At 38.3% G+C, this 18607-nt stretch overlaps 1 protein-coding gene across 1 annotated transcript in view; it reads right to left on the bottom strand.

Annotated features, from left to right (window-relative positions):
- Window positions 1–18607, bottom strand: part of CDK5RAP2 (CDK5 regulatory subunit associated protein 2) — a gene marked incomplete at both ends in the record, with an annotated part of 66766 nt that overhangs the window by 25876 nt on the left and 22283 nt on the right. Inside the window, 7 exons of the mRNA XM_008946938.1 lie at window positions 475–522; window positions 1204–1299; window positions 6101–6229; window positions 7691–7806; window positions 9418–9548; window positions 12485–12603; window positions 14056–14071. Of these exons, the coding sequence (XP_008945186.1) occupies window positions 475–522; window positions 1204–1299; window positions 6101–6229; window positions 7691–7806; window positions 9418–9548; window positions 12485–12603; window positions 14056–14071 (655 nt within the window). The remainder of the gene's footprint in view (window positions 1–474; window positions 523–1203; window positions 1300–6100; window positions 6230–7690; window positions 7807–9417; window positions 9549–12484; window positions 12604–14055; window positions 14072–18607) is intronic.

The following is an 18607-nucleotide window of genomic DNA, read 5'->3' as shown; positions in this document are numbered from 1 at the left end:
CCTGCTGCTCTTTATCTACATTAAGAAGCATCCACAGACATTTCACTTACTATTTATTAATAGAAGAACTAATTAACATCTATTTCCGATGATTAATTCCTAGTGATCGGTTGTTTCGTAAGTAGTAAGTAGATTTCCCTGAAGGTTTTTATCTATGAAGAGGTATGAAACTTCTGGCACGTTGCCTGCAGATTGCAGCTAACTTTTTATTAGTTTGCCTTTGAATCACTTGTCTTTACAGTGCAAATTCTGTCCCAGGATCTCCAGGTGCATGTCCTGATGGCCAGGATAGGGAACAACTTGAAGTATTTACAAACCACCAACTTTTTGTTGTTATTCAACTGCTATTTATATCAATTAAAGCCTTCTGTATCAATTAGATGAGAATTCAGACTGGGGCCATTTAGATATAATCACCATCAGCAGCAAGAGATTAAGATGTCTAAGAGTCAAGACAACCTTTATATTACTTACTTGTTTATCCACCTCACAAGGAAAATCTAAAGATACTTGAAGGCACACCTAGTAAAGAGAGAAACACAGCCATTACAGAGAACAGAACATCATTGTTCTTCACCCTTACTAACCAAAATGTCCAGCTTTATGTCATAGTTTAGCACGTTATAATTTTGAAACCAGAAAGGTTCAACTTTATTTGCACTCTATGATCCCTTGGAATCTGAATTATTTTACAATTCTGTGATGCTTTACATTACATCACTTCTGAATGACAACAGCAGACTCCTGAATGTAGGAACATGTACTCAACAAGTTACCAAGACATCAGGTGTTTCAACCCTGAAGAAAGATCTACAGTATTTTTTCCTCAATCATCATGGCAAGTGAGTCTTGGATGATTTGTACAAGGCGTGATTGCAATGGAGGCTGAAAATTGGTGTGTGTATGGAAAAAAAAAACAATTTCTAGGGACTTTGTCACCCTCATCAAGGAAGATTATGAGTACTCAAACAAGAGAAAGCAAGGACCTAACAAAAGCTATCTTGACTGAAAGCCCTAGCAGCAGATAAACATAGGAAAAAGCTTTCAGAAACTCTTAAAGATAACAATTAGTTGAAAGCAAAATCAGATACCAAGAAAAGTATGCTTTGTTTGCAAGACTGTGTGTTCCAAGAAAACAAGGACTTTTAAAGGCATGCAGAGAAAAGAGTACTGTAACACAATGTACCCAGAGCAGAGTCCTACCTGACTGACCCTCTCAGAAAACTGACTGTTCTGCATCTTCTTGTCACTGCCACCATCTCCAGTCTGCATCACAGGCTCCTCTGTTATTTCAAGACACTACACAAAAGTATGGAATGATGTGAAAATGCAGCTCGAAAAAAAAATATTGTGATATGAAACATGCATAAATAAGTCAGTGGCATGTCTTAAAAGAAAAATAAAAAAAGCCTGTAATACAAAGTAACAAACACTGAATTAGATTTCCTCAACAAGATCAAAGAAAAATTAATATAAACCCCAGGAATGACTCATATTAAATACTGTGAAAATATCTTACTTTTATTTAACCCTTTCTGCTCAGAATTTACAGAAAATATAAAAATCACTTAACCTCTTCTGGCAAAGGACCTCTGTATCTTCAGACGTGTTCTCATTGTGCTTCTTTTCCAATTTTCAAAATTTATTTTCTTTTGCTGCACAATTTAGGCTCTTTTCCAGCATCCAAGAAATAGATGCTTTTAAAACAAAGCACATGTAGCTTGCTATACACTAAAAAGATTTACTGTAACACTGAAGGTTACAAGCTGCTGTGTCTTGCCTAAATTTGCTGATTTGTAGAAAACGGTTCCAAATCATCTTTTCCTCAGTTTTCCACAGAACCCTACAAATTTCTACAAGTTGGCAAATTTAGGCAAGACTTGCTGCTTCTCTCTCAACAGAGAATATTTTGATTTCACTTACAGCTCACCTCCTTTACTCAATTTGCTCTGCAGGTGAGGAGAGAATTTAGCCTTGCCTATGTTGGTTTAATACTGATCAGAAGGAAATATCTTATTTCCTGAGCATTACTGAATGCAGTCACCACATTCTGGCACAGCCTGTCAGACAACAACCTGACTACAAGCACAGTCTCACATCCCCTTTTTAGATCCACCATGAGTGACCTGGAGCTACCACGTTCCAACACTTCCCTGTGATAAGACCTGGTTGGATATTTAGGATATTTATACTACCTTGGTTTATAGCACCATTTCCCAATCTAATAGAAAAAGACAGTTATTTAAGATTTTTCACTGCTAAAAGCCAATTAAATAGTAGAAAGGTGTAAAAGCAGTGGTAAGTATCTGCAATGCTATGCTGAAACCCAAACCATAGGTAGGATACAGCACTGAGACAGAGGATTCAAACCTGCATTGGACAAAAATTTTGCTATTAAAGCACCTGAGGCAACAATCATGGAACAGTTTAGATTGGAAAGGATGTTAAAGATCATCTAGTTCCAGCCCCCCTGCTGTGGGCAGGGGCACCTCCCACTAGAGCAGGTTGCTCAAAGCCCCATCCAACCTGGCCTTGAACACCTCCAGGGATGGAGCAGCCACAGCTTCCCTGGGCAACCTGGGCCAGTGTCTCACCACCCTCACAGTGAAGAACTTCTTCCTAATCTCTAATCTAAGTCTACCCTCTTACAGTTTGAAGGCATTATCCCTCATCCTATCTCTACAAGGCCCTGTAGAAAGTTCCTCTCCAGCTTTCTGGCAGGCCCCTTCAGATACTGGAAGGCTGCAATAAAGTGTCCCCAGAGCCTTCTCTTCTCCAGGCTGAACAACCCCAACCCTCTCAGCCTGTGTATGGCACTGCTGTGTCTAACAGTCATAGATATTTTGGTGTGATTTGGGGCAAAGAAGAATTCCTTTAAGATAAGAAAAGCAGAATCTTGAGCATCGTTAAAGAAAATTGAGATTCTAGGTACAAAGACTCAGACAACGGCCTGAAAGGGAAGAAACTGGTGTCTGGGGTCCTGGCTGTGATGTTCACAGCTTCCAGGGATACACAGCACAGTGGCATGAAAACAGACATCTGCTCCCCCAGCACCCCATGCTGGACACTCTGGGCTCACAGCATGTCAGTCCAGTCACAGACAGACCAGATTCTGCCACGAGTCTTATTTTTGCTTCCTGAGAACACTGGGAATTGAAAGCATGTGTGGGGTTTGATTTTTTTAATTGAGTATGCATTGAATGTATGCATATATATATATATATATCTGAAATAAATGAGAAAAACCTTTTTATCTTCCAGTCCCTAGCCAAATAAGCAACTTTAATGGTTTTCAGTATGAATTTTAAAAGGCAGGAACCGGATGGTGCAGTGTATTAATATATTTGCCTTTTACTATTAGAAACCTATATTGAAAACTAAATTCCAAGTCATGTTTTAATTATTTTGGTATTTTCACTCCGATTTGGTACTCTAGGACAACACAGAGTAAAGACTCTGAAAACTGGAGGAAGGCACAGGTAGGGTTGTGGCACTGAACAAGGGCGTGCATTATAAAAAGATCTTTTCATTGTAATCATGGGATCCCAAGAATCCAATAATATTAGCTTGCATAAATAAAAAAGTTAATGTTTATTAATCTTCCATGTGTAGATTCTGGACAAACCCTGCATTTGTGTATTAAAAATAAACTTACTTGCACACACATTTTCCACCCAGTGCAACAACCTTTTATGACTCAACATTTTTAGTACAGGCTTTTCCCAGGCCAGGATTTGGTTCAGTAAGTGATGATCCTTAGAATGAAACTATTACAGAAGACCAACAGGTTATAGCACACTGTTACAACCAACTGCAGTTTGAGCCTAGTCCTACAGTTCTGTGACTGAGAGGCTGAATAGAAACTTTGTGTGCTCCAAGGAATACAATCTAATGTTCAACAAAATATTAAAAGAAAATAAGTGTCTTAAGGCCAGGAAAAAAGTCTACCAAGAATAAGCTGCCTGGTTAAAATATTTCCTTGGAGACCAAAAACCTTGAGAATGTTTTTCCTAAATGAACCACTGCTATGCTTGGTTTGCAAAGATCCCTGGAGCCCTGAAGGCTGAAATCACTGAGGCTGCTTCTCTCAGAGAAAGCAGATGTTCAGAGGACAGCACAAAAACAACCTTTTCCTTTCCTCCTTCTCCCTCCCTTCCAAATATGCAGCTAAGAAACAGAGTATTCGGGGCTGTCAGACCTTTGGGAGATGCTGAGGCACCAACCTGCAGCTTCATCTGATCTGTGCTCTGGCTTTGAGAAGGAAAAGAAAGAAGGGTGCATTTTAAGAACCTGAGGAGGATACATCTTCCTGTGCCTGTCCAAACTCCTCTTACAGTTCGTGTCATCTCAGCACTACCTGCCAACAAATTCTAGCCCAAAATACACACAAAAAAATGTAACTTGAGAGGTTTTTGACAGTGGTTAGTACTACGCAAAACAGTTGTCACAATCCATAACCCTGGAATGCAGGTTCCCATTTACTGTCGAGACTGATAAAATGGTACCTTTTAAACTTAAAAAATTTAATTACAGACCCTTTCATTTTTCGAGCTCCATAGTACCATTATCATTCTGGCACAGGTTAAAATACCATATTTAACTCTCCTGTAATTCTGAGATTTAGATTTCACAAGCTTCCCTCTGTCACTGCACATCCAGCCTCACGTAGACAGCTTAGGCAAGTAGCTTGAGATGTATTTTCTGTGCTGAGACAAACACAGGGGCTCACAGTATCTTGTCATCATCATCTCAGCCCAGGACTCCAATTCCTTTGGAATTAAGTCTGGCATCAGTGGGGGGGCAGCACCCTCTGCAGGATGATGAGGCAAATTGCTAAAAATATTAATTATAGAAAGTGCATTCACTCTGAAACAGATTGCCCACGAGCTTTTCATGCAGACCTATTACAGTAACGTGTAAATTCATTATTTTAATAAAAGCCATGGTACCCCTAAAGGTGGATCTATAATTTAAAATGAATTTCAATTAAAGGTTGCATGAGTATGTATTAAAAGTGAAAGAGTAAGAATATTTTGTGGCTTTTGAGGACTGCTCCCAGCAAATCTGCAGCACATACAGTAAAAGACATGACCCTTTTCCCAGGGTCCTGCAGAAAAATCACCAATACCACCATCCCAGCTCTTGAATTAGGCAATCCCTATGTACAACAATTCACACTATTCCTAATTTTCTGTTTGAGTTTAATTCAGAAACTTGAGACAGAAAATACTAGCACCATCATTACTGGTTTGGCATTTTTTCCTCCCTGTTCAGTATGTTGTGCACAGCAACAATACAACTGAAAGTAAAAACCACAACAAAATATAAAGACACATTTCAAGTAACACCTAAAAGGTTCACTAGAACCCACCCAAGCCTCCTGAAGAGCCTTCATCATTCACACATAAAACACATGGGGACCCCAACACCCAAAATGCTTCTCAGTGGAAATATTTTGACAAAACTACTCCTCCCCCACAGCTAAAACCAGGCTTAGCTTTGGGCAAAAGAACAGAACCCCCAGCAGTGATTGCTTTCCTGCACCTCTCAGCAGCTTACCACCCATGCTGGCCACTTCCTACATTTCTATTCCCAGTATGAAGGAACAGCCAGGCATTTAACTGACCTCAAATGCTACTCTCTTTTTTTTTTGGCTACAGTGAACCCTACTTGTTTTGCAGATGCAGAAGAGATAGGAACTCAGCTCTTGCAGAATTAGGCACAGCATGAGAACAACTCCTGAACAGCAGACAAGCAGACTCAGTAATAACTAAAATGTTATATAAGACAGTGTTTTCTTTGTACTATTAACCATTTCCTCCCCTTCCAACTGACGAAGCAAACAGATCACAGACCAAATTAATACTTTAATGTGCATGCTGCTTCCTTAAAATCAACTTGACACATCACTGAACACTGGCATTGAGCTGATTCTGTTGTGCTAACATCTTAAAGTTGTTTACATCATTAATTTAAAAAGTTATTATATAGAATTAGCAACCTAAGCCCCGAGGGTTTTATACTCATTCTGCACTGATGTAAATGACTCCACAAGGTGTATTAGATGTGAGAGTCAGACTCTCTAACACAGAAAACCTACCTCACTGTGGTTTAATATTTTTAGTGCTTCCTTCCTTTGAGAATCTGTTGTAGAAAGTCCAAGCTGTTTTTTCTTAAGTTCTTGATTAATTGACTGCAGATCCTTAACCATCAAGAGAAGGTCAGTAACCTAAATAACCAAAGAACAAGCAGCACTGGTAACATCCACACTAGTATGAAAACAAATAATGACATATAAATCTCCAGCTACATCAGAACTGAGTTGGAAGGCCTGAGTTTCTCTGTCTGCTCACAAGGCAATCTCCAGATCTATGAAAACATGATTATATATTTCTGAGTTAGTTTTCAAGAAATCTTAACTTCTAAGACTGTAGTTTCCAGGCATGTTATTAAGTTGATGTATCAAGTTTCACAACTCAATAGTAAAGAAACCTGAGGACCCTTCACACCTACAGGCTGGTTTGAGAAGAAACATTTTAGTGCAAGGGAAATTGGCATTAAGGGGCAACAGTGGCCTTCAGAAACAACCTGTTCTTCTATCTCAAACACCTTTTATAAGCCACCATCAAGCTGTGTAGTTTCAGATACAAAAGCTGGACAATCATGTTTAAAACTCCTGAACAGGCATTACTGTCACAGACTCATGTAAGTGTATCAACAAGGCAATGTTGGAAGAAAAAAGAGAAATCTTTTTATTAAACCGATCAAAATATTTGGAAAAACAAGATCAGCATTCAAGGCATACAAGCCCTTTTTCAAGTAAGAAATGGTGTATAAATGTTCTTTGTCAATAAATGCCCCTGAATCTACTGAAGGGAGTATGTTCAGAGATAAAAGTGGAATATCCCCAGAACAGGTCTGGGACACAATCTGGGGCTTTTTTTTATTGATACCTTCATTCCTTCTGATTTCTCACCTCCACATTTTGAACACCTGCCTACATTTCAGCTTGCCATGACAAAAATAAACTTTCTCTTATGTTCAGTGCCAAACAACCATATTCAGAATAATTCCTTATAAATAAGTGCATGGATCACAGGATAAGGAGTCAGAAGAACAAGTTTCTGAACTAGTTTACTGTATGACAATACTCTGTACATTTAATCTCTGTGAATTTCAGTTCTCCTTACATAGAATGGAGACAACACTAACTTACCTCAGGGTTATTTTATAACATGACATATTTACCAAGATTTGCAAGTCCTGAGATGGAGTGTGCTATGCAGAAGTATAAATTATAGACAACACCACCATCTTCAAGATTAATAAAGGTGTGCAAAGCATACTTTGTAGGATACCTTCATGCAAAAACTTTTTCTTGCAATTGGTATACTTCATGATGACTAAAATATGATATTGAGTCTGAAAATTGAATCCAGGTGTCTATACTATCATGAAAGCTTTGCAGCAACCCACCTTTCTATTTTTCAGCTGATTCTGAAGCTCAAGTGGTGTAACAAAGGCTAAATGGTTCATAAAAGGTGGATCACAAACCACAGAGATGAGAACTTCAAACCCTTTCAGAACTACCCAACTGTACCTAAATAAACCTTTTTGTGAGAGATACACAAACAATAAATGAAGCAGAATTGAGCCATTAGAAACAGTAAATAATAAAAGAGATCAATACCTTTTTCTTGAGTTCTTCAAGAGACAGATGGTCTAGCTGTAGGTTTAAATGATCTTGCTCTCCTAAACAGATACTCATATAAGATGTTTGATCTCCACAGAAAGATACTGTCTCATCTGTCAAAATAACCAAGGCCAGGAATTATTTCAGAAACTCTATTTGCAGTAAAACAGCATAAAATGCAAAGACAGGACTTTTTCTGAGTAAGGACCTACTAGTAAGTCTGTGGGAGGCCAGTTGAAATGTTTCATGCCCCAAAATAAGCTTTCTGTTTAATTGAACAAATTTTGTCCTCATATTTCTTTGTGCCTCTGACATGTAGCCATGCTGTATTTTCCGTGGCTGTATTTTCTGTGGTTATCAGCATGAGTTGTGAATGTAATTCTGAATTATAATTTGCATATTTAGCATTACAATTAGAAATAATTTTCAGGAAGGATAAGTAAGGCATGAAGAGTTATGCTGTTTTAACTATATTTTTATGAAAGTGAACTTAAGTTCTCGAGGCAAAAAGACAGGTTAGACAAAGTTAATGAATTTATTTTGCTTTTGGGTCAAAAGATTGTTTTAGTTGAATTGAAAATAGCTTATTCATTTCCTTTATAACTGCAGGAATGACTTGTTATGTTTCAATAAACACCTGTTCATTTACAATATAGATGACAGTTAATTCTATAAATACATCTCATTAGATAGGGAGAATGCATATCTAAATCAGGACAAAGAAGAGACATGCAAATGCTGCTCCCAGCTCTGACACTGATCCCATGTCTGCTGCAAGGACCCAAAGTTTCACAAATGATCATGAATTTTCAGAGCCTTTGTTCCTAGCAGCCTCACCCTCAACACAACTGCTTTTGAGAGCTCCAGAGTGGCCACAAGAGCCTTTGGCCTACCCTGGCTGTTCATCATCTGTGCTTCTGAGGTTGAAAACTCTGAAATGGCAGCAGCTTATTTTCTGTCACTTGTCATAGCTGTCAAGGGAGCAATGCTAAAATTGAAGCTCTAAGTTGAAAGGTGTAAGTGAACAGGCTTTACTGTTATTTATATACTCCCTATGGAATAAAACACATACAGCTGTACACATGCAGTAAACTGTATTTAACAATGTCCACTTACATTATGATTTTCTATATCCAAGTAAATATTCAAAACATCTCCAAAGAAGTACAATACAAAAAAAACCCTGAAGATGTTATATTTAAAAGCTCTACTATTTCTTATTTACAAAATAACAATCTGGCTATTTTTTCTTTCTGGGGAAATACTTGTTCTGTCAGGAGGAGTCTAACCATTTCCTGAGACACAAGCTCCTTCCCAAAGTATTGTGGAATAATTGCATCCCATGGTCAGGAAGCAGTACCACAGCCACAGATTTATTCAAAGCCAGGAATCTCTGACTTCTGCAGAAAACAGTAAATTCTATGGGTATAAAATTGTAGGCAGCTTGAAACGATCACTGCAGTAGAATTGCCATAGAATTACTAACATTTACTGCATGGAAAGTGAAAAGCTGTCCCTCTGTATATGCCCTGATTGCTCAGAGACATTCTGTTACAAACCCCCCCCGAATCATTTTCGGTATGGAAAGCTGAGAAGAAGCCTTTTCACACCTTTTTCTCCTCTCAAACGTTTTCTTCGCCATCACAGCAAACTGACTGTAATAAAACCAGTCTTCTTTTGTGCAAGAAGATAAGAAAAGGGATGGGCTGCCCCTCTATACAGACCTTGTCGATGTTTCATGTCCTTAATTTGATCTTCTAAGACCTTCTGTAGCCTCCGATTAGCTAAAACATCTTCTTCTAGTTGTTTTCTCAAGAGGAAGATGTTGTTTAGTTCCGTTTGCAAGCTATTTATACTAAAAAAAAAGAGAAAAATACCTTCAAGATTCAATCCAAAACATTTTGTTGTGCCCCTCCGCATCTTTTATACATCCAGGTTCCACCAAGAGCCCATTTCACTTTAGCCAGTGCTGGTTTTCGTCACCCAGTCACATCATTTTGATGCATAGGAACAAACAAAAAAGTCCCTACATAGAAGGATGAGACTCAAATTTTATATATACAGCCTTTTGTTGCTGTTTGGAGCTGTGTGCCTTGTAAGTCAGCTTAAACATGACAGATATATTCTAGCAGCCAACTTCTGTGTAGTTCTTTTTAAGGAAAATCAAAATCACTAACTTCTGAGAAATATGTCAGAAAAATACCATTATCACATAATACTGATGGCTCTGTGTATTCCATTCTATGGTGACCATGGAAACTTTGTTCCCCTGCTACAGAACTGTACCATATAATCTAATGCTCCACTTAAAAAAGTCAAAAATAGCATTTCAGTGGAAATAGGACCCAGACACAACTGTTTTATTTCTTCATTTCTCGGACAGTCTGTTAAAAGACATTTTAAGGTCAAAATTGTCTCAATTATCTCAATGGGGTGTAAATGCCCAAACTTAAAAATGATAATTTGTCAAGGTGAATTAAATCTTTAAGCAGCTTTCTCCCGAGGTGCCCACTGAAGCTCTTATTTCAGCATCAGTCCCTGCCCCCCAGGCCTCTCCTATCAGCTGTCCCTTGCTAGATTTTCCCCATACCCTTCAACAACATCAACAAGACAGCAGCTCAGATCAGCCTGTAAAAAGACTTAAGTACACTACAACCAGAGAATGTAATAAAATGAAACAAATCCAACTTAATAACAAGTATTAATAAATTATTAATCAATTTTACTCCCCCTATTACTTAATACTAACAAAGTGTTACTGAACTCATTGTATTATTTACTTTCACATTTATTTCACTCAGAACCTCAGTGGTTTAGAGTCAAATTAAGCTCCTGTAGCTTTTCCAGTGCACTGCACTAAATGCCAGAGACCTCAGGAATCTTTAAAATAAATTTAAATCCACCTTAGAGGAGACTGCATATGAACACACAGCACATCACACTTGCATAATAACAGCATATTGCAGAAACACATTAATTAAAAGGCAGCATGTATGAAAAGACTCTCAGTGTGGTGTTGTCAGTGTTTCCTGTACAAGAAACTATTGTTTTAAGCAATTCTCAGTCATTCAAGAGTACCTCTGAAGAAAGCACTCTTTAAATGCTCAGCCAAATATTAAGAATAAAACCAAACCAGCTATTACTAGAAGCTAAGTAAGCACATTTTCTCTTTTTCACAAGTTAAAGATTCTGTAAGAAAAAGCATTGATTCCCTGCTTGGAGAGACAAGAAATGTCTTGGTCCTGACATCCAGTAGCTTATTTTGAAAAATAACCATCCAGGTTGCTTAAAATAAATAATGCCTAAAAGAAGATACGTCAGCAAGAAAACAGATGTTTGCCTAAAATCCGTGTGACTGCTGACAGCAGTGACACAAATGAGGAAGCTTAAGTTATCTGCAAGGCTTGTTCATCAGCTCCCCAGAACTTTGGGGGTTCAAGTCTTCCCTGATGAGATTTACAGCACATCTTAGTCCACAAAATTAGGAGGAGGAGGAGAAAGAAGACCTGCTTCCAAATCCAGCTCTATTGTTGAACTCCTGATCCTACAGAAGTTAATGGCAAAACTCCTATTACCCTAATGATCAACTACAGTTGAAATTTTCCTTATTTGAACAATATTCTAAGAAAAACTAGTATTAGAGCTATGTTACTTTGCTGTCACTAGACAGTGTTGACAACTGCCTTACCCACAGCATGTGTTTCAATGTCAGGTCGCACCCTCCATGTGAAATATTAAAATTAACTGGCTTCTTCCTTCACTTTGTGATTGTTCAACAGAAAAGTCACAAAAGCTATTGCTCTTTTCCCAGAGATAAGAAATAAGAATAAGAAATCTCCATAATCTGACTTTTATCACTATTTCTAATGAGAAAGAGTCTCCTAGCTAAAATAGCTTTAAAGCTGTGGCCAAGCACAAGTTGGCATTACTATTAATGCACTTAATTCAAATGCCTGATCTCATCTACTCTAGTGCTATTCACTTTATGGTTTCCAAACTATAGTGGTCTATAAACCAACTGCAAAACACAAACACCCGTTCCCACAAAGCTGTTGCCTTCAGGCAGGAAGAGTCAGGAGTTAGCCCTCAAATGCTGTCAAAACCTAATTAAAGTGTTGGTAATTATAACAGTAAAAGTTAGTCTTTTTTATAAAGCATTTAAATTTATTTTTACCTACTAGCTTAGAATTTTCTTAGTTCTATCATAATGTCTCCTTCTCAACTGCCAGGCACTAATAGGATACAAAGTAGGTCACAGATTTCCTTCTAGAATGTTGTGTTCTCTGATTTTAAAAGGTTAAAGCCCTTTGCTCCTGCTGTATTTGTGAATGCCTTACATCGAAAACACACTATGCAAACCTCAATTATTCTGTTTTGTTTAACCTTCTCCAAAATCAGATAAGTATTATCTGTACTTCAGGAGTAAACCACAGCAAATTCTCCAGCACCCAGAAGCTCCCTGCGATTCGATTCTTCCCCTGTATTCCAACACAGGACACGTAACTCCTGGAAAACTTGCTGCTTATGTTGGCACTTAAACAAAAATGTCTCATCTCAGATTCCAATCCAAACAAGTATTTTCTACATTTAAGTAATTTACATAATATAACCTCATTTACAAAAATATTTCTCATTTAAGGAGACTATGACAGCTAGTTTATGCCTCATGAATAATGGGGCCAGCACAAAATTACCACCACTCCAGTTAAGCTGCAGTTTTTCCCCATAACTTCTGACATTTTACCTTTGAGTTAATAATCTATTAGCCACCAAAATAGAATAAGTACATACCTATCCGATTCTTTGAAGGTCTTCACTAGTGTGGAATAGATATTTTGCTCTTTTCTTAAAGCAAGGATCAGCTTTTCATACTCAGCTTCTTTATTTTCCTGAATGAAAACAAAAGCACACTAGCCTTACAATGTAACTTTGACATTTGTATGTCTACAACTATATGTGTATCTTGAAGAAAACTTGAAAGAAGCAGAAATTCAAACTTGCTGAACAGGACTGCCCACCTCCAAAGCCCAATATGAATCTGAACACTATCCAGGATACTTCACACCAGCTGTTATTACAGGATGCAAACACTGTTTCCCTATTCACCTGCCATGAGTCACACATCTAAACAGCAGTTCATCATTTTTATCATGTTTTAAAAAGCTTTTCCTCCCAAGCCAAGCATCCTCACCTCCAAAGTTTACAACTCAGCAACCCAGGAACAACCAGGTTGTAGCTATTTCAGAGGAGGGGAAGGGAGGAAAGGGAGGGCAGCCAAGCCCAAGTTCCAAGCACACATTTTAAAGCATTGTCCTAACAGTCCTCTCCGTGTTGTCGATAAAATTGGCTTTCAGGGGTTGCTGCAAATCCTGCTCCACTGCTGAACAAAGGACTGTATCCAGTCGACAAATAAAGGCTGAAGGTGTCAGGCACTGTGAGCCAGCTTTCTGCACGCCCAGCTGGGCCACCACAAGCTGCTGCTCCACTTGGGCAAAGAAAAGAAAATTGTTTACCTGCAGTCTTGCTCACAGAAAGTACACTATTATTAGAATAAATCCAGACTCGTATGCTACATTCTCAGTAAGGATCCACTAATTTCCAAGACTTTTTTTCCATCCAAAACAACCACGCAGTCAGTTTTTCAGCAGTAGTCAAAAAATACATCTATTTAAAGGAGCAGTTGCTTGCACTAATTACTTAAAACTTTCTAGAGCCATCTTAGAAAAGAAAATAACTGGGATATGAAAATAACTATAGCAAATTCAGATGTATTGATGTCAGACACGTATATCCTGCCTCTCCTTGACAAGAACAATAGGCCTTGCTCTCAGTTTTCTTTTTTCAACTGAAAACTGAAAGGAAGAACCAAAAAAGTGCCACAGCTATGGGGGAATCTCAGCTAAGGGAACTCTCCAGAGATACTGAATCATTAGTGAACAACTCATTAACAAGGAAGAAATCTACACCTAGTAGTTTTAAGCAGCTGTTATTACTCCAACTGCAATTCCTAAGGAAGGAATTGCAACAAAATTCAGCTACAGTAGAATCTCGTTAATTCACACTAATGAAGCAAAGTCTTTGTTAATTTGAAAAATTCAGTATTCTGCAAAGTAAACAGTACAAAAGCAAGGACAACTGTTGTTTACTTTTAATTATTTACACTCCTACTTCACAGTACGCTAGCAAATATGTTAAATAATATTTTGCAAGTCTAATCAAGTTTTGATCAAATTACTCCCGTTAAGGTAATCTGCATGTCAGATCTTACTGCAGAAAGAGAAGCTTCTGCCACCTAAAGCTGCAGACACTTTGCAGAAGTGACCTTGCCCTTGTACACATGCATCATGTTCAGCTACCATCACTCCTAAGGGTGGCTTTCTTCTAACAAATGTTCCCAGGCTCTAGTGCAGTTTATACATTAAACACTATTCTGTATATGAAGTGGAAACTACTTAGTTTCATATCAAGACTATTATCTAGATTAAGAGAAGTACAAAGAGATGGCTTGTGCTGGCAGTACTGAGAAACAAAGGCAAACAGATGGAGGTGGGTGATCCAGAGTCCATTAATAATAATAATAAAAAATCACAAAAAAAAACACATGTAAAGAAGCACATCTTACAGCCTGAACTAAAGAGTCTAATCATTGTTTTGGAATCTCAGCCTTTCAACAACTAAACAAAAAAATAAATACACAGATTGCAATTTAACTTGGAAAAAGTTTGATCACAATGACACTGATCAATGACGTAGAAAGCAACAGGAAGAAATAAATCTTTTGACTTAATTTAGTTGGTTAACAGTCTGTTAAAAGTTCTGGTGAACTCTTCCATATGTCTGATACAAGCCTTGCAATTATTACTGAAGATGCTACAGAGCTATATCCTAATTAAAAGCTCTTCCTGAAGCACTGGCAAAGTCTTGTCACTCTGACGAGTTTATGATACACAGATTAGAAAACTGTTGCCATCAATTGTTCAGTGGATGACTGCTGTAGTAACAAAGCAGTGCTGTACACAAAACCAAGCTGCACTTTCCTGTCTTTCTCTCAGAATTTACATGTTAATTTAGTCCTACATTTGCACCAAAATCTCAGTAAGCTCATGAAATCCTCCCAACTCTTTTTTTCTCTGCATAACAAGAGACATGAGCTGTTTCTTAATTCCAAATGTCACAGGTTAGACACAAATTCTTAATTTCTAAATTCAGCTAGCTAGGTAGAGGTTAGCAAAATCATGAAGAAGTGTTCTTGGTTTTTCTGAGTATTTCATGGATAATAAGGATGAGGAGATACAGCATGAACTTTTTTTTTTACTATTATTACTGTCATTTCTAAATAAGGCGTAGGAGTGAATTATTCCAATCAACTCCCCAACGGTACACAAAACATAAGGCAGCTCTGTAACTTAAATAGACCATAATGCTGTGGGAGTTAATGAAACATTAAACCTCTTGACACATGGTGTGAGGGAAAATGTGTTAAAGGAGATAGCTGCAAGACATCCAGGACCATATTGCAGTGAAAGATTTATACCCCCATGAAAGGAGGCAATCTAATACATTAAAGTCTATATTTAAGTTTGAAATACTATTGCTAAGCAGCAGTGGTGGAAAACATAACTTACTTTCATTAAAGGTTTCTCAAATTGTAAGCAATGAAAGTAAAAGGTTTATACCTCCACAATAAATAACTTATTGGCAAAGTCACAAGAATATCCAGTTGCCTCACTGAATACTCTCTTGGTTATATTTCAAAGGATTTCAGGATCATTTCAAAGCCTCTGAAGGTCAGAGGATGGATGACTGACCTGCACCTCATCACTGATCCATCCATCCAATACCAGATTTTGGTAACTTCTGCTGACATTGCAGTAAACTTTATCCAGGGTCTACCATAAAGGAAACAATCCCTAACCAGACTAAAATTGTTAGAGGCCACCGAGTCATATCTGAAGACAAAAATTACTACAGTAACAGACTTTGTTGGTGCCTTTTGGAAGACATCATCTCAACCACAGAAAATGCCACAAAGCTGTTGCCTCTGAGGAACTTAGGGCCCTTCTTGGTGGTATGTGAGGCCAGACAAGAGGACTATACACCAATCTCTAAATATCACTCCACCAGGCTAACTCCTTCAAGGTTAAATTTCTGGATGCATGAAAATGGTGACTCACACCAACCACATTCATTCCCATCACCAGCACGTGCTCAGTGTCACAGGCAGAAAGCATCATGTTTAAAGTGCATGAAGACATGGATATTGGCAAAAAAGAGACTGCTGTTTTCAGCTGTAAGCTAACCTCACCAAATCAGAAATGGAACCTTCACCCTGCTTATGTCTTCACAACATCAGTATCAAGAGACCAAAAGCAAGAGATAGAATGCACTGACCACTGATAGACAGGACACTTGTAGGTGTCCTACAGGTAGGAAATGCAGTTGGTATCAGCCAGCTCCATTTCCTACCCCACTCTCAAGTGATATATAAGCTCCTCTCCCAAAATCAGACATCACAGAGAGGCTACAGAGCAGCAAATTATTTATTTTTTTTACACTTAAAGAAATTAATTTATAATTACAACTCCCATCACTGCAGCCCCTTACTGCAGTATATGCTGTGTGCAAGATTACACGTGCAACAAAACAGAGCCCAGATGAAGGACTGAGCAAGAGCCACTTTTCTCAATTTTGCTGCTTTTCTCAGTAATAAAATAAACCACAGAGTTCTGAAAAGCCCATGTTAGAAATCTGTTTACCTAACAAATGCTCCAGCAGAAAGAGTTTTGTTAAGTACAGGAGTATTGGCTATGAGAGAACAGCACTAAGCATAAACCCAACTAAAGTTTCCAAAATTAGATGGAATCCATTGCACTTCTAAATTTCCTTGGCTGCAAAATGTATTTCATTCTGAGACTTCATAGATACCAGAGTCAGCAGTTGCATGACTAACCTAATTATCAGTGCCCTTGCACACTCTCTAGCCCATGACAGTGGCTCAAGAATCCAAACTCTAATTAGAAACTGTCATTTATCTTCCCTGGCCTGGCCAAGGCACCCAGCAGAGCTTTGGATGTTGGTTGCTTTAAAATTTATCATTACATTAAAATAAACTAAAAAGCTATGATGAAAGAGAGAAAGTTCTGCATCTCTCAATTCTGTTTCTTCAACTTGAAAGCTCAGAGAGGCTGGGAGAGCTTGGTTTCTGTTCTCTCTGGTGGGGAGGATCCAGCTGTGCGTTTGTGGAGAGTTGGTGCAGCACTGTAAAGTCATCAAAGAGTCCGAGGCAGGCAATGAGAGCAGAGCTCCAGCTAATCCCTGACCAAAAATGTGTGATTAATATGCCAAGGCAGGTTCTTGCAGGAGCTATCTCACACAGGGGTTGAGCAGGGAGGACAATGGGTGGTGATGAGGTATTGTTCACAACCACTAAGTGAAGCAGCAACAGAGAATAGGCTGTGATTAGATGGTGGGTCCTGGGTCATTACCATGCATGGCTTTGCTTGCCACTGTTCCCTCTCCTCGTTATGCACCTGTATTAGGAGTGGGGTGTACAGAGGAAAGCTACTGCTTGATTTTCATTAATTCTGTATGATTTTCCATCACTCTTGGGTCCCTTTGTGACACAAGTTACGTGCGTGCACTGCAGTTTGTTTTACAGAAGTAGAATTTCTGCTCAGCCTGTCACAGACTTTATTTCCTCTGCATGTATATTCATACATACATTGATACACCCTGTGCTGGTACCCTGGCAAACAGTGACACAGCCCCTTTACTCTGAGCTTGCCAAATAACCCGTGACTCAACCTGTGCCTGCATCAACCTTGTTTAATAATAGTGCCCATGCCATAACAACAGTGCCCGTGCCATGTTAAGCATCTCATAACTAGGATGTTTGGACAGGAACAAAAGACTCATTCATGTTTCCTTTGCCACTAGCTCACTTTATTTCAAGCTTCCTTGAGAAAAACCCACTAATGGCTGTTACATTATTACAGAAATTAAATAGCTTTCTCCATCATTAGGACGTACCAATCTGATTCTTTTCACTCTGGCTGATGCTTTTGGAGACTTTAACATACTAGGCTGCAAACAACACAAAAATAGACAAGAAATGTACCTCCAAAAGCAACTTATTCAATAATCTTTATGCAATAAAAAAAACACACCAATGGAATCAGTAAGTGATTCAAAAACTTAACAGTAGCTGATATTTTTTGCTAGTACCAAAGGGGGGGGATGAAGGGGGAGGGAACTCTACATTTTAAGACTCTGAATTTTGACCTCTGATTTCAGATACTAACAAGTCTTTTCAATTTATGGCATCAAATAAAATAATGGGCATATATTGCCCAACTTTTTTAAAAAAGAAAAAAATTATTTCTGTACTATTTCCTTTCTTCTTTGATTTAAAGTAGTTTTCTTCATGCCCAAGATATATCTTCAGTCCTACCTATATTTTTTATCCCCACACTCCATTTCTCTACTGTGGTCACTAGCTCTGTACAATCTTTCTCCTTATCTATCAGAAGTACACAAACTCTCCTCTGCCCATCTCCCAGAAACACAGGTATCTCCCACTCAGGGAAACAGGCCTACCTTAATCACCACAAAACTCTACCCCTTCATGGCAGGCAAAACCTTTTACACACTTTCTGAGAGTAAAGAGTTTAGTGATGCCATATAAACCCATCAGCATACAACACTATGTAATCTCATGAGGCCAGATCTATGCCACCACAGTCATAGGACACAATTATCAATAAAGCCATTGTTATCTTTTTAATAATTCAGAACATTTTGATATGCTACTGCTCTGAAGGTAGAACAACACCTTGCTGCACTGGTGAACTATGACATATATGAATCCACACCTTCGAAGCCACAGTCAAAATTCTCTTCAATCTGAAGTCAAGG

The sequence above is a fragment of the Merops nubicus genome, unplaced genomic scaffold (assembly GCF_000691845.1).
Source record: "Merops nubicus isolate BGI_N331 unplaced genomic scaffold, ASM69184v1 scaffold24990, whole genome shotgun sequence".
In the NCBI taxonomy this organism is placed as follows: domain Eukaryota; kingdom Metazoa; phylum Chordata; class Aves; order Coraciiformes; family Meropidae; genus Merops; species Merops nubicus.
This window is presented reverse-complemented; position numbering and strand designations above follow the sequence as displayed.